This window comes from Geospiza fortis, unplaced genomic scaffold (genome assembly GCF_000277835.1).
Source record: "Geospiza fortis unplaced genomic scaffold, GeoFor_1.0 scaffold390, whole genome shotgun sequence".
Classification (NCBI taxonomy): domain Eukaryota; kingdom Metazoa; phylum Chordata; class Aves; order Passeriformes; family Thraupidae; genus Geospiza; species Geospiza fortis.
Window position 1 is genome coordinate 951,704 of NW_005054501.1, and position 15,724 is coordinate 967,427.

General features: G+C 46.1%; 1 protein-coding gene across 2 annotated transcripts in view; it reads right to left on the reverse strand.

Moving 5' to 3' along the window:
- The window catches only part of FAM207A (family with sequence similarity 207 member A), a 38,775-nt gene extending 23,128 nt beyond the window's left edge, over positions 1-15,647 (reverse strand). Inside the window, exons 1-2 of one of the 2 annotated variants that reach the window (XM_031063393.1) lie at positions 15,588-15,647; positions 14,643-14,751 (exon numbers count right to left, since the gene is read on the reverse strand). In XM_031063393.1, the coding sequence (XP_030919253.1) occupies positions 14,643-14,751; positions 15,588-15,611 (133 nt within the window). In that variant the 5' untranslated portion in view covers positions 15,612-15,647. Of the gene's footprint in view, positions 1-14,642; positions 14,752-15,014; positions 15,060-15,587 lie in introns of those variants that run through there. The other variant, XM_031063394.1, reaches the window with a different exon arrangement.
- Between the last annotated feature and the right edge of the window lie 77 nt (positions 15,648-15,724).

A 15,724-nucleotide genomic window follows, 5' to 3' on the forward strand; every position in this document is an offset into this window, starting at 1 on the left:
CACACTTTTGGCATCAATGCCAAAAACCTGATCTGCAGATAAATGTGAAAGCTCAAGAAGGACAGCACTGGCTGCAGACACTGCTGTGAGCTCCTATACCTCCTTTGAGGTGGGGCACATGGGCTTTTCCTGCCCCTGTGCTAAGGAAGCTCAGTGAGCCTGGCATCACGTTCACAGTCACAAGGACCTGGGCAATGCCTACACACAGCAGAAAGAAAAGCAGGAGAGTTTCTAGAGACACTTCCTGACTGCTCCAATCAATTCTTTTTATGCAGTAATTACTCTGAACCTTACTCAGAGCTTTAGGACCATGGCAAAATTTCCACTGTGTTATTTTAACTGTTGACTAATTCTCCTCTCCTGGCACTCCTCCTTGGATTCTCTAACATGCCTGGTCTCAGGCTCCCTGTGGCGTGAGTTAGTTTCCCCACTCACAACACTCCATGCATTGACAGTGAAATGAAAAAAGTAATCACATGTCAGAGCTTGCCCTTGATTGTTAAGTCTGTGTGGCAGATTAGCGTGGTGTGGTCCCCTCCCCATGCTGCCCTATCTATTGCACAAGCATACGTCAAGGAGTTAATCCCCCCATCTGCAGCTGTCAGAGCTCCTACACTCCAGGAAAGCCACACACCTGCAGTTTGGGAGCACGGAGAAAACACTAAGTCCTGCCACATCTTCTACCACTGAGCAGACACATATTTAATAAAATCATACTCATTTTCTTTACCTAATAGTCTGTTTAGGCAATATATACAAAGTAATTTTAGATTTAGACACAGAAAAGAGTGCCACAACTCAACCAGTATAACACCAGCAGACTTTCATTATTTACATCATTTAAAACTTATTAGCTCGATCCAGTCACATTCTGATCAGTCAGTTCAAACACCACTTGCATCATAAGTGGCTTTATAAACTACTGCACACACAGAGGACTGAAACACTAACATAAAGTAAGGAGGGTGAGAATACCCAGGAAAACTTCCCAAATAGCTTGTGCCAGGCATATGTTTGATCTGCAGCTCCCAGCTCACCTGGGCAACACCTGACACACAGGACTGGCAATGCAGAACACTTCCCATTCTTCCCCTTTTAGGGGCACATACAGCAGATTTCAAAACTGGGAAATATTTGAAGAACAGAGCTGGAAAAATAACCACCTGGAGATGTACAAGGCATAAAATCCTTGCTCTTCTGGTCTGTGATTGGGGTGGAGATGGAACTCGAGCCCACTCCCAGCATCTATTGCAGCTCAGCATCTGCTGAAGCCAGGCACTCCCTCCTGCCCCACAGGAGCACACAGCCTTCCCTGCTCAGAGGGTTTATGTCTAGACTAGAAACAAGATGGCTTTTCTACCACAGCACCGTACAACTGCGTACCATTGATAAGGAACTGTTCCACCACAAGGTGGAACAACTGAAGCTGCCAAGCAAGAGCCCCTAAAGGACAGATTAAGGTGATCCTATGCCTGCATGAAGCCTCTGTGTGACCATAATGGCACTTTAACCTTGGAAAGGTCTTACTAGCTTTAGCATTCAAACATGACACAGTGAACTACCAGGTTTGATGGGGTTTTTTTCCATGGTGGTGATGTTGATTAAACAGTTGAACAAGCCTAGCCCACGAAAACACTCATTCCAGGTGGTGCCCAAGCATGTCAGGTTCCTTCCTTCTTCCTAGGAGCACAGACTGCCCTGTGAGTGGAACTGGTCCAAACACTGCTTCACATCTTTTCTGGCTGCCCCTGCCACTTCTGGTGGCTGCTGCTTTTGTGCTGTCTCAACTGCTCTTCCGCTTCAGCTGACAATTCAGAGCTCCCAAAAGCCCAGAGGCACCAACAGGATCACCAGCTCTGTCATCTTACACAAGACAGACACTCACACAGCATCCTCCCCCCCGGACAGACCTACATCCACACCCTGCTCCCGCTCCTCCTCTGGCTCCAGGGACACAGGGCACCATCCCACCACCAAGAGACCCCTGGGACCCTCACCTCACTGCAGACCTCCCACAGAACTCTTCTTCACCTCCTGACATGGAGGAGAGGCTTCCCCCTGTCAGGGAGCTCTTTGTCTGGCCCACAACGATTCTCACACAAGACTTGTTTTTCAAAAAAGGTCTTACAGCAAGCCTCTCTACTCCAATATACCCATTTGGCTCACTTAAATGCAGAAGAAATCTTTTAAAAAAGGAAAATCAAGGTGTGGGCCCCTCTATAAGAGGTAGAAGCTGTTTTGTTGGGTTTTTTCCCTCCAGCCCATCACGTCCTCAATGTTACTTTATTTCAGCCCTGCAGGTCAGCAATGGTTACCCATCTTGGACTGCCATTTTCCTGGTAGAACCTATTTTAAAGCAAGCCAAATTTTTAAAAAGTGACAGGGCTCTGCCACTTTGTACTTGATGCTCTTGCCTGCTAGCAGCACAGGCAGACAATAAAGTCTCATTTACACTGTCTGCACTAGCATCAACGGGTCCAGCCCCATCTGCCCCACGCAGAGATGAGATCAGCAGCTGCCAGCACAGAGCTGTGGAGAGAACACCCATGATGTTAAAAGAAATAGCAGGGGATGGCAAAGGAACAAACTACCATGAGTAGGTGCTTCTCTGACACTCCTTGTCAGCTCTCAGAGCTGCCAGACATTTGGCATTGCCCTGATCTCCTCAGGTCTGGGACTGCAGCAGCAAACCTTGAGACTGCCCATCCATGCCCTCACCTCTCATTCAGTGTCCCCACGCTTACAGGGCAACAAGGACTGGCATCCCTCCTGAGAAGAAAGTGCTCCCTGAACAAAAGGGCTACACACCCTTACCAAGCAGTTATCTGCAATACTTAGTCTCACCACACCCAAAAAAAACCACCTACTGAGAACACCTATAACCCCAACAAAATACCACATTAGCTCCCAGGATAGACTTCCATTATATGAGGGAAGGCAGCAATCTTCCTGCATTGCACAGAAGATGCTGGCAGGAAGAGTGTTGCTTTGCATGAAGAAGGCTGTGGCATGAGCACTGTGCCTGCTAATTTCCTAATATGGATCACAGACCAAGGGAGTTAAACCCACACGCCCACAGACTCATCATGTTTCTCACTTGGTGTAAGACTGAGTTTAATCTCGTTACCCCGCTGACAGGATATTAATTTTACCTAATGGCCCAAGAGCTGCCAAGAGCTATGAGCCATGGTTCACATTTTTATGGCTTTGTTCAGCTTTCCTTCCCTGATGAGAAGCTCCCTATTAGCCCTGACTTTGCTGAGGTGTCGCAGCATGACGTGAAGAAATGCCAGCTACATGGTGGATCCCAAACCAGGAGTGCAAAGCACAATCTGGACTTCTCCAGGAGGCAGGACTGATCTAAGCTACTGTGCCAGGAACAACATTTTGACAGTATCAAGAAGGTTGTTCCATCTCAGCAGTTTGTGGGTTTGGATATTGCCACCCTAAAAATAAATCAGGGCAGAATTGTGCTACAAAACCGTCAGCAGCCAAGTACATGTTGCTTTGGTACAGCCCCCATGCATGTGAGGAACACAGGGCACTCACAAACTCCTGAGGGACCTGTCCCTTTGCACCTCTGGGTAGAGGATAGGGAGATGAAGAAGCCTGCAGGATGGCAAAACACACAACACACAGTGGGTAAGAGAGAAAGGTGTTGTGTCTCCCCCTGCCAACCCTCCCACCTGCTCCACCATGTCAGGCCAAGGAGCAAAGATTAATTAATGAAGCTTTGCTTCCACTGAGGACCTTCCAAAATCAGTCAGCTGTTGGAAACCAATGGCTGATGCTGCTAAACCTAAAAAATAACAACAAAATTAAAGAATCCTGCCATTCCAGCTGTCTTGAACCAGCTCACCTTTTCCACAAGTCAACAACATGCAAAACATCTCCAGGAAGAGGTGCATGAGAGATGTTCACCCCCAGCCAGGACTGGCACCCAGCTCTTCCAGAAGCCTGAAACACCCTGGCTACAAAGTCAGTGCTACAGCCGCCTTCTATGAATGTTACATAATAAATAATGCATTTTAAGTATTGTGATGCTGGACTCCAAATCCCAGCCCCACTTAGCCTTCAAAGACAGTGCCATAATTATTTATAGTATTTACATTCCAGAGGATGGTGGGGGGTGTACTATCAGATCTCATCTGAAGATTACTTTTGGATGAAGCAAGACTGGTTCTTTAACATTTTCTTCAAGCAGAAAAAGGTGGCAGCAGCAGCTGGAGTGCAGCAAATAAATCCATAGATGCATATGGACATATAGGTCAAATGAGAATTAAGCTGAGCAAAAAACAAGTTAGCTGTGAAATATTCTTTTGGCTGTTTTTCCACATACTGTGCTGACCATTTGTGGTTTAATCTTAGAGAAGCTCTCTCTCATATGAGCCTGCAAGCCCTCTAAGCTTCAAAGAAGCAACTTTTACTATAAATATTCCATATTTCTTTATACAGGCTAAGTTTTTCATATGAGCATTGTTGTTTTGTACACTTAATGCACCAGGAAAAACTGAAGTAGGAACTGGAAAATTTTGTTCTATGCCCTGCAGAGATGAAAAATAATCAAAAATATAGACCTGACCTAGAAAAAGGAAGAGTTATTCTGCTGCCCTCTAATGAGCACATCTAACATCTGAAAAAGAACACTCTCAAAAGAGATCTGTTCTGCCCTGCCACAGGTACGTCCTCTTGTGCTACAAAACTGTCAGCAATGCAGGCACAGCTGGAGCAGCACCTCCTACACAGCAAAGACAGGCAGAAGAAACACCTAGAGATAGGCCCCACCTAGATGTTCTGTACTTCCCTGAACTCAGACTGGAGTGTATGGTTGTGTCCTGTTCTGCTCCCTTCCCTTGCCTGAAGAGAGGGAGGGGAGCACTTCCTAATTCTGACCTTGAGGACACAAAGGCCTGTGTACCTTGTTACAGGTATACACCTGACCCTGTTACAGGTATACAGGTACCACAGACATGTGGAAGAATGACTTGCTTCAACACCTGTGAGCCTCAATTAAAAGCAAAGGAATTCAGTTCTATACAGGAGTGTCCCTGCATCTGCACAACGCACAGAAGACATTCAGTTGAAAAATGCAGTAAGGAACCACCACGGGGAAAGTTCTACCTGGTACTGAGTTTCATCTCAGTTTTTACTGAGCTACTGTGATGCTGTGTGCTGACCTTGGCCAGCTGCCCACCCAGCTGCTCCCTCCCTCCTCAAAAGAACAAGGGAGAAAAATAAAATGAGAAGTTTGAGGGCTGAGGTAAACAACAGGGAGATCACTCAGCAATAACCATGACAGGCAAAACAGACTTGACTTGGGGAAAATTAATGTAATGTATTGCCAATTGAAGTAGAATTGGATGATGAAAAGCCAACACTGAAACACCTTCCCCCCACCCACCCCCTTCTCAGCTCCACTCTGTATCTAGACATCTGCATGCTATTTCCATAAATAAAAACCCACTCAGGTACAGACACTAAAACAACAAGCACACCTGCAGCTGCAGAGGAGCACACCTAAGCCCAGCCCTGCTGTCACAAATTACTGGCAGGAACCAAAAGCAATAGCCAGAGGCTCTGCTGAGCAAAATGCAGAAGTGTCACTGAACAAAGCAATTCTAAAATTGTGATTTCTGACAACAGAATTCCCGCAGTGTGCAAAAACCTTCCCATGTCTCCCTGTTGACAGGCACACCAGGTTATTTCAACTCCAACCACATTGTGAAATAACTGCTGCGTGCACAGACACAGCCTGTACCCACTGCAGCTGGGAATGTCCTCTCCATGCTAAAGAAGCCCATTCCCGTTACATAAGAACACTCAGTGACCTGAATTTACAAATAACCTTGGAGAGGAAAATAGACATAAGGAAAAACAAAGTGAAAAAGCTATGGAGCTAGGAAATGCAACAGAAATCAGCCCAGAGCATTTGTATGTGCACAGCACGCCAGGCACAAACATCCAGGATCACAGAAGCCAAAATTCTTTACGTAGATCTATTGATTTGCTGTGTGTTCTCCAAGCAATCAAAAACACAGCACACGTGGGTCAGGGAACAAGTTTGTATGCCCCAATTTCCCTCAAATTTCCTGCCTGGGACTCTCTGAAATACCACATTTCACTGGAGCTGGTTACCACTATCACTACCTGCCTTCCAGCTCACAGTCCCTTCTTGTCTGAAGAACTGCTTGGATAGCCTGTTCTTCTGCAGCAGCATTTTCCCCAGAATTTTCTGTGGTTTGCCTTATGGAACATTTGCAGCACTGCTAGTTCAATCTAAATCTGTCCAAATTATCATTTCAAACAACCCAGAATATTCCAGTACCCACTGCATTTAATCCTTGCATAGCTACGTTTCCCACATTTAGCTCAGAGAACGTACATTGAGACTTACTGTGTTAAAAGCTTCATTAAAAAAAAACAAACAAACAACCAAACAACAAAAACCCCTTTCTACAAGCCATTTGACTAAAAATCTAAGCCCAAATTAGATGTTATTACCAGTTATGCCACATATGAGCATCAGCAGCGTCACTCTGAAATGCTGAAGGGGATAAACAGATCTTCAGCTGACACATACATTTTCACCCAAGCATAAAGAAAACCTCAGTCCATAAATTGCTCACAAAGACCAGAATAAAGGATAACTTGCACAGAATAGAAAAATACTGTAGATCCCACTAGGTCTGAATGACAGACATGAACTTTTGAGATCTCCCTGTAACACAGATGCACATTAGCAGGGCAGAGATTTATCTCAGTAAATCAGAAATGTGATTTATATAGCATAGAAGTTAAAAAAAAAAAGGCAGCTTTTCCCATAGGCATTTCCCAGAGGGGTAAGGAGAAAGCTCACTTATTCCTGCACCTCAGAAACATATCAAGACAAGTCAGAAGGGGCAACCCAGAAGAGGGAAACCTCTCACACCATCCACCCTTCAGTAATTTTCTAAGCAGAGTATTTATTAAACTCCCAGGACAAGTATTTCAGAGACATTTGACAGTCTGACACAACACCATACTGCTGGTGACAGGGAAATGGCTCTGACTTCCAGAGCTATCAACTTGCCCCTTCCACAAGTGCTTCCTCACTCCTCTTCAGATTGGCTTTCTCAATTCCTGCAGTGTTGAGCCATCCCTCTTCCACCCCACGAGAGGTTTGCATTATTGGAACTTGTGCTGGGAAGCCCTTTTGGCACCAGTGCAGAGCCATTCCACCTCTCTCTTTGTAGAATTCATAATTTTATAACTTAATTATGATAAAGCTTTAACATTAATACAGCAAAGACAGGGATTTCAGTTCATAACCCTCTTTTGTAACATCAGAGCTGCAGTACCCTCCTAAGCAGCGCTGATCTATTTTTGTGTAAGGATGCCCAACCATTTTAAATTCATTTCACAGGAGAATACCAGGCTGGATCAGTATCTTTTTAAAGCTCCAGGAATCGTGATCAGCCAGAGCAAGACAAGGCATGACATGCAAATGCCATGCCCCAGCACTCCTGGCCAGGAAGGCAAGGGGTCACCCCAGCCTCAAATTCAGCAAGCCCTTCAGTGGTATAAGGCACTGATAAGTTTGATCTAAAAAACTCATGTTTGAGCACCCAACTTTCACAAAGTCTGGAAGAAAACTCTCTAAAACCACAGAGCAGCACCGCAGGAGCTTCTCCAAAGAAGTCTCCAATCCCTCACTGAGCCATATCCTTCTCTCCATCCATCCAGCAGCACGGAAAGGCTGCTCCAGGGCAGGCATGTACCTTCCACCAGTGCTACTGGTGAACATTACACAGCAGGCACAGCCAAGGAATCAACCATAATAAGAAACTAGAGCAATCTGACACATCCTTCAAACTGCTAGGACTCATTTCAAGCTCTTCCCACTGACAGCCTCCTCCCCTGGAGCAGGCTGCAGAACATTTTGGAAGGTTTGGGCTCACTGGAAAATGTTTGTATTTGTGTAGTGCTCAACCACGAGCTAATTGGAGTCTTTTGGTTTTTTAATGTTAATTTTAAGAACAGAGACTTAGCCACAGCTAGAGGGAGGGAAAGAAAACAAAAAAGTTAATTGGTTCCATAAATATTAACACAACTGATTCCTGTGATCTGGCAGAAGGCACTCACAACATGGAAAGGCTCTATTTGCAGAAGGGAAGCAAAAGCACTGAAAACAGTGCAAGCTTCACAGGCTCATTTACTGCTTCTCAATTAATTGCATTTACTTTAATTAAAGTGGAGCTTCCCACAGCTATTCTCACAGCCAGCACCACACTGCACAGACAAATTGTTAAAGCAACATTAAGCAGCATGGATTTTTAACCTTCTTTTAAAAATTATTATTTAAGGCACCAATGTCTTTAGCTTTCAGTAGGATCCCCATTCCACAGCAGGTCTGTTCTCCATTTCAACCAAACCCCACAGCTGTTCACCACTGATACAGAATTTGCTCAATCTGACTGCTGAAGTAAGATCCCACTGACTTTAATCCTTTGGACCAAAGGAACAGAAAAATCTCCTGGCTTTGAGGTGAGTTGTTGGGAGCTACAGAATCTGTTTGAGGTGTCCTGCAGAATGAGGCCATCTGACCTCACTGGAGAGGCTTCCCAGATGACAAACCACTATCTCAGCTCCTCCCAAACACAGCGCAGCTTTCTAACAGCCCGTTACAAAACTCTCAGACACCAAATCTGCCCTTAAAAGGTGATCTGGCATTGTCAAGATAAAAGTAGGTCCTAATGATGCAGTCAAAAAAACCCGAATAAATTTCAGCTGAACAGCAAGGCAGAAGCAATGTACAGTAATTTGCTACCCAAAGCAATTTACCCAGATAAGGTAAACTGCCATCTGTCACTTTATCAAGATGCCAGGGTGGCCAGCCTTGGGCCTGGAGGAGAGGTAAAGAGTTTAATCCCCACACAGCATTTCCTCTTTCCTGGGAACTTTTCCTTTCTTGCAAACTTCATTACTGGAGGTTTCAAACACGTTCACAAACAATGTCAGAAGCAACACCAGCTTGTGCAGGGAAGGTTCCCCTTTGAACTGAGATCTGCACATTCAGTCCTGGGACAAATCCTGGAGCTGTGCAGGTGACACAAAAGACACAGGCACATTGCAGAAGGGATGAGGTGGAGGGAGGGGGGAGCTAAAGCAGGAATTCCCAGCTCAAACACCACTCAAACAGCTGCTCCTTCCAGAGCAGCACCCACACACCCATCAGGTATTTTCAAAGGCATTAAAATGGTTTCAGAGCTACACCACCAAGGGCATCACTGACAGCACCAGGGACTGCATTGCACCCCTCCCCAGGTTCACACAGCCCAAAGTTTGGGCAGCTAATAACAAAGACAGATGGAGGAGGAACACCTCATCACTTGGGTCTAGCACAGCACTCAGGCATTTCCCAGGGAGCTCTCAGCAACACGTTGGAGGTGCTGCAGGCACTCCCTGCCATCCCCAGTGTGAGGAGCAGCCCATTTACACCCTCCTATCCCATCTGAGCTGTGTTACTGTGGGGAACAGCTTGAGGAAGGCGTTCTGCACAAAACAAACACAAGGCAGGCCTGACAACTGCCAGCACAGAATGAAAAGCTGAAGAAAAGCAGCAGCAGCAGAATTGTGAGGATCCAGCAGCTTTCCACACCAGAGATGTGAATGACCAACACAAGCAGATTTCAAAAGTCCCCAAGCATGCGTTAAGAAAAAGTAGCAGAACTGATACTCAGAACAGATGCATTCATTACAACAAACAGGATTAATTTTTATTTTTTTAATCTTTGAATTGTTAAACACCCCAGTATGCCAGAAGAGTAGGAAAAAAAAAGACATAAAATCAAAACAGAGGAAAGGTGAGGAGGGATGAGGACAAAAGAGGAGAACTTTAATATTTAAAGGCAATAAACATGCAGAAATCCAATCAACAGACAGGAATAAACCATATGACACAAAGATTGGCATGCTGTCAAGAGCTCCAGAAGAATAATGGGGGCCTGGTCATGGCTGCAATTTTTCCGCACTGGTGTGGATTCACTTCAGGGGTAACCACAAGTCTAGGCACTGCAGGAACAGCAATGCTGTCAGAGGAGAAGTCTTACAGGGACTCTGTAACATTCTGGTACAACATCCATAAAAGAAACCTCAAAACTGGACAGTAAATCATACTGCATGAAGCTAAGGCAGGACCAACCAACCACAGCTTGTCTGCTTCTCTTGGAGGCTACAAAAGGAGAACAGAATTGGACAAGTGGGTGCAGAGCCCAAGCAGAAGCAGATAAGGTGACAGACCCAGCAGATCTGGAACTCCAGAGCAGAAGCTGAGGTGCAAACCAGAAGGGATCTGTCAGAGACTCTGCAAACAGAGGCTTGGTATCAAAAGAAACTCACAGAAAATCTCAGCAAAGAGCAAAGCTGCACATAGCCTGCAGACCCCAGAAATTCACTGCTATCAGTGAATTCCTGCTTAGTCTGATTTTATCATCTCCTATCTCCACATTTCTTTGGGAGGAGAAGGGAATTCTTTCTTAGTCAGATGCTCAGTCATTTCCCTCCTCTACACCCCTGTGTGCCCCTGACAGTGCTGCAAGGCAGTCCTGGTCTTCAGAGCACAACCTCTGCTCAGGCTCATGACCTCCCTCACTCTATGCTCCACACCCTGCTATGCAATCACAGACCCACAGAGTGGCCTGGGTTGGAAGAAACCAGCAGAGAGCATCTATTTAAACCCCCTCTTTCATCTGTCATTATCTCAGGTTGCTCCAAGCCCCATCCGACCTGGCCTGAACACTTCCAGGGACGGGGCAGCCACAGCTTCTCTGGGCATCCTGTGCCAGGGCCTCATCACCCTCACTGTAAAATGAGAAGTCTTTCTTTATATTCAATCCAACCTCAGAAATCAGGATGATTTTGCACCAGGTTTTGCAAACGGTTATGACCTTGCTGTCGTTGCACTTTTGTTTTCTCAACAACACAGCCTGTCACCATTCCCTTCAGGAGCAGCTGAAAATAAAGCAGGAAGCTACCAATCCAGTTGTTCATAATCATTCCACAACTGCTCCATCATCCACTCCAAAAAAAGAGACATTCACAGGCAACTGCTCAGCCAGAGCCAAGCTTGAATAGGCCCTTACTTCAAGGAGCAAACGGTGACGAAGGAAGGCTAAAGAAACAAGAAAAAATGAGCAGCAGCAGCAACCCCGATATGACAGGTCATTATTTCTGACTTGGTAGGAAACATTTAATTCCCACGCCACAGAGGCTCACCCAAATGAGATTTATCCTCTCACTCGAGCCACAGAGGTCCCTGCGTGGATTAGATTACGGCAAAGCCTCTGGTTTACATTACGTCAGTGGCTAAGTAAACTACACTGACAGGAAGCAATCACTGAGCACAGAGTAACTCACGGACTGAACTCCAGCGTTCCCAGGGATGGCACTGGCTCCTGTCACCTACACACGAGTGCAAATCATCTGCAAGCTGGTGTTAAGCTGAGCTAATGATTAAAGACAAAAAGCAGAGCAGGGGAAAGCAGTTGCAGCAGGTCTGCTTCACAGCACGACACAGCTTAGAGCTACCATATATTAAAATACTTTCCTTTTTAGACCGCTGGCTTTTTATATCACATAACGCAAGGCTCACCTACAATGAATTCCATTTTGGTGACATTTTTCATTACAGTTCCACCCTCTCCTTCTCCTGCCACAAGGATTACTGATGCCAGAACAGCCTGTGCTGGTACCTCACACTAATCACAAGCACACTGAATCAGCCTTGTACCTAAAGGAAGCCACACACCACTACCATGAGTAGCAGATCCTTCCACAGGGCACCCTGCCTCAACCACATGCACCAACAGTCCTCAAAAATCCCCAGAAAACCCAGGCCTTCAGCCAACAAGAACCAACACCACCAGTTTATCCTCCCACAAAAAGGGGCTTCACTCCTTTCAGCCCCAGCACACACAAGCACTCTTGTTCACTGGGATAACCCTGCTAGAGACTCTGGACTTTCCAATTTAAACATCGTGTTCCCTCAAAACCACCCCAGCCAAAAGAGCAGCAAAAGCTGCTCACTTACAAATTGAGGGAAACTATAAGAAAAAACCTGCAGAGAGGTGTCCCCTTTTGCTGGCAACCACAGGCTACAGCCCTCAAGCCCCAGCACAGCAGTGGACTGGTTTCCTACAAGACGGCAGCCCTTTGGCTCTGACACATCAAAACAGCTGTTCCAGGTGAAGCCTTTAATCTCATTAAAGTCACCATGCTCTGCTGTTGGTTGGTTAGCCCCTGTGATCTGCACGACGGGTTTATTTAGAGCATAACAATGCTCTCCACGTTCTCTTGTCCTCCCACTTCCCAACATCCAACTGGCTTTTTTGACTACTGTCGAGCTCCATGCTGACATCCTCTAAAATCTAACCCAATTCCAATACCTTCCTCAGACTTGGTTTTATTTGGAAGACAGTCACAGCTTAAGGCCAGATCTAAACACAAAACACAGATACCAGCCATCTTGGACAATGTGAACAGATCTCGGGTACTGTGAGATATACACACACACCTAGGACAAACACCTGTTTTCCCAACTGCCACACAGCAGCCTTGGCAGAAAAAAATCTTCTGTAGCTGTGAAAAGCACAGGAGATAGTGAGCCCACCTACGGTCTGCCAACTTGACCTTCTCAGAGCTTGAAAAGCAAGTGGGAGGGAAGCATGCTTTTGTCTTGTTATTAAATCTTAAAATAGCAATGTGTAGGAGAATCCTACCCTCCTGCCCTGTGCACTAGGCTGAGGGGGAAAGGGAGGAAGAGGTGGAGGGAGAGTTAGAGTCAAGTTGAACTTACTGCAGAACAGGCTCTGAGCTGACCAGAGATGCCAGGAGACAAAGCACTTCTGCCTAGAATCTCTTTTCTAACTCTACAGTGTCTGCCATTGTATGCACAGCCTAGTTACAGTTCACTGAATTAACATTAAAAAATGATCTGATTTCCATAACGAAAAAACCTCTACATGGCCCCAGAGTGCAACAACAAGAAAGGGCACAGCAGCTTGGGAAGATGTAAAAAAAAAACCACTCAAATCACTTTTTGCCTGGTTGAACTGCAGTTTGGAGCCCCCAAATGAGCAGTTATTTTTAGCTGAGCAGCAGGGTCAGCAGGGCTGTGAGCAGGAAGGCAGCACAGAGCCCCGAGAGAGGCAGGCAGGCACTGCACATCTGCATCATCAGCACTGCACGGGGACCAGCAGCACGGCTCTATTTATAACCCAGACATGGAGCCTGCAATCACAGGCTGGGACTGCAGGCTGCCAGCCCCCAACAACATGCTGTCTGATTTAATTAAAGAGATGGCAACGTGCACACACAGATGCATACATGTCCTTTTCCCAGGAGAGTGACCAACAATGAGCCCAGTGTTTCAGGAACAATACGTTTTGCCAAGGTTTCTGTGCAGAGCTGGCAAATGTGTCCTCACACAACCTCCCCACTTCCTCACTCTGTGCCCAAATGTCACTGATGGGCAGGGTAGCTCAGGCAACCACTTCCCCTTGTGTGATTGATTTGTTTATAGCCCTGGACAGGAAAACAAAGTCAATGTAGTATTTATCCACATGAACAAAATAAATTAACTTAATTTGCAAAGAAGGTATTTGGGAGTCACATGAATTTTCTGCATCAGGACAGCTTGCTGTGCTACCAGGCTCTGTTTGGTAGTTTGTTCCTTCTGGGATTTTTTAAACATTTATATACAGTTTGTGGGGGGCTGGGATTCAGGCTTCAGAGAATTTTTTTGAGACCTTGTAGACATTTAGAAGTGAAAACTGCTTGCAGATACAAAGCTCTGTCTCACAGTGAGCAGTCAAAGAGAGCATTTTCTTCTTGTGGGACTGGAAATCAAAGGGCTCTATCATGTCCTCCCTTTCTCCCCTCTCACTTTCCATACTCCCTGTGAGTTAGATTCTCCTGCCTGGGAATCCTCGAGCCACAGACCCCACAAGAGCAAAGGACAGGAGAAGATCTGCTGCAGTCAGGCTGCTGTGAGTGAAGCACTGCTGGCACACAGTGAGAACCTGACAAAGTACTGGGTTACCAACGGCAGCTGCTCACTTAGAAACTGAGGAAAACTGTGAGGAAAAAACTGTAGAGAGAGGTGTCCCCTCTTGGTTGTAACCACAGGCTACAGCCCTCAAGGCCCAGCACAGCAGTGGGCTGGTTTACAACAAGACTGCAGCCCTTTGACACATCAAAACAGCTGTTCCAGGGGAAGCCTTTAATCTCAATAAAATAACCATGCTCTGCTGTTGGTTAGTCAGCTGTTAGCTGGTGGTGAGGCAAAAGCAGCCACAGAGCAAGCCCAGAGATCAGGTTCAAACCCTGGCTCTGCTGTGCTCTCAGCCCTGGCAGTCTCTGGCTGCACCAGGATATCCCACAGACTGCCTGAAGCTAGTCCCCCACCTGGGGATCACTAAGCACATCCATGCAGAAGCCCAAACAAAAACAAACCTCTCCTAAAAGCCTTCAGAGAAACACAAGAAGTAATGTTTGCATTGTAGCTCCCTGAGCTTCCTGGGGCAGCCACTAAAAGCCACCACAAATACAGTGCCCAGTATCTTTGCTCACAACCTAAAGCAGCACTCATTCAAAATATAACAAACCTGTTCTGGAGGAAATGATGCTTCTGGAGTCCAAGTCAAGCTTCTTTACTAGGGTATCAGGGTCAATTTTCAGCCCAGAAAATACACCAGAAGATGAGAAGTCCCATTCCTTATGCAAAAGAAACATAAAGCAGGAATCAGTACATACACTACCAAGCAACACTTGTTTAAAAAAATTTAAAAATCAAACCTAGCACCAACCAGATAAGAACAGTGTTAGTGAGCAGGTGTCTCTCTTGAGCAGGCAAGGGCACAAAGGCTCCTGCTCCCCCCCTGCCTACCCCCCAGCTCTTCCACACAGAAGGAGGTTTCAAAAAGTCTCATTTTGGACCGTTCTGTTCCTAAAATATTCCTGCCTCAACTCAAGCTCACCTCACTCAAGTGCATTCACTTCCAGGAGGGCTGGGAACAGCATCCATAGGAAAAGACAGATTTATTACAGGTACTGAACAATACAGATAAGCAACAAATGAGAAGATTAGGGGATTAAAGCCTAAATCAATGGACATTAGGCAGATCCAGTAACTAGTAGCAACTCACCAACTCTTCAGCATCATGCTTTAGGCATGCAACGCCTCCCTAAGATCTGCAGTAGCTACTCTGTTTGGATTAGAATTTATTACTTTAGCCAACACTATCTACCATCACCAACACATAACTTCACAGTGGTATAAACCCAGCTGTATTCAGCACAGGCAATCCCTCCCTCCTCACAAGGAAAGCTCAGGCACATAAAAAACATTTACTGGTGTTGCGTCGTTGCTGTGAGGGGGCGGCACCTGAGCCGTGTATTCAAAACACAGCTGGGGAAAACAAGAATATCCTAAATAATTTAGTATAAACAGCTCAAACTATGCTAAACTAAAATGGAAGGCATGCACTGCAAGGTTCCCCTTCTCTCCTAATGCTTGTTGATAACAATCCCCACTGCTGCACGAAAGTTACCCCATGGCAAGGCAGCCCAGGCATCCAGGAGCAGCCGTGCTGGGACACGTGTGTCACTGTGGGGACACTATAGTGCTGCTGCTGCTCCGGACCAGCGGCACTGCAGGCTGGCACTGCCATGGAGCGCTGTGCTGGAG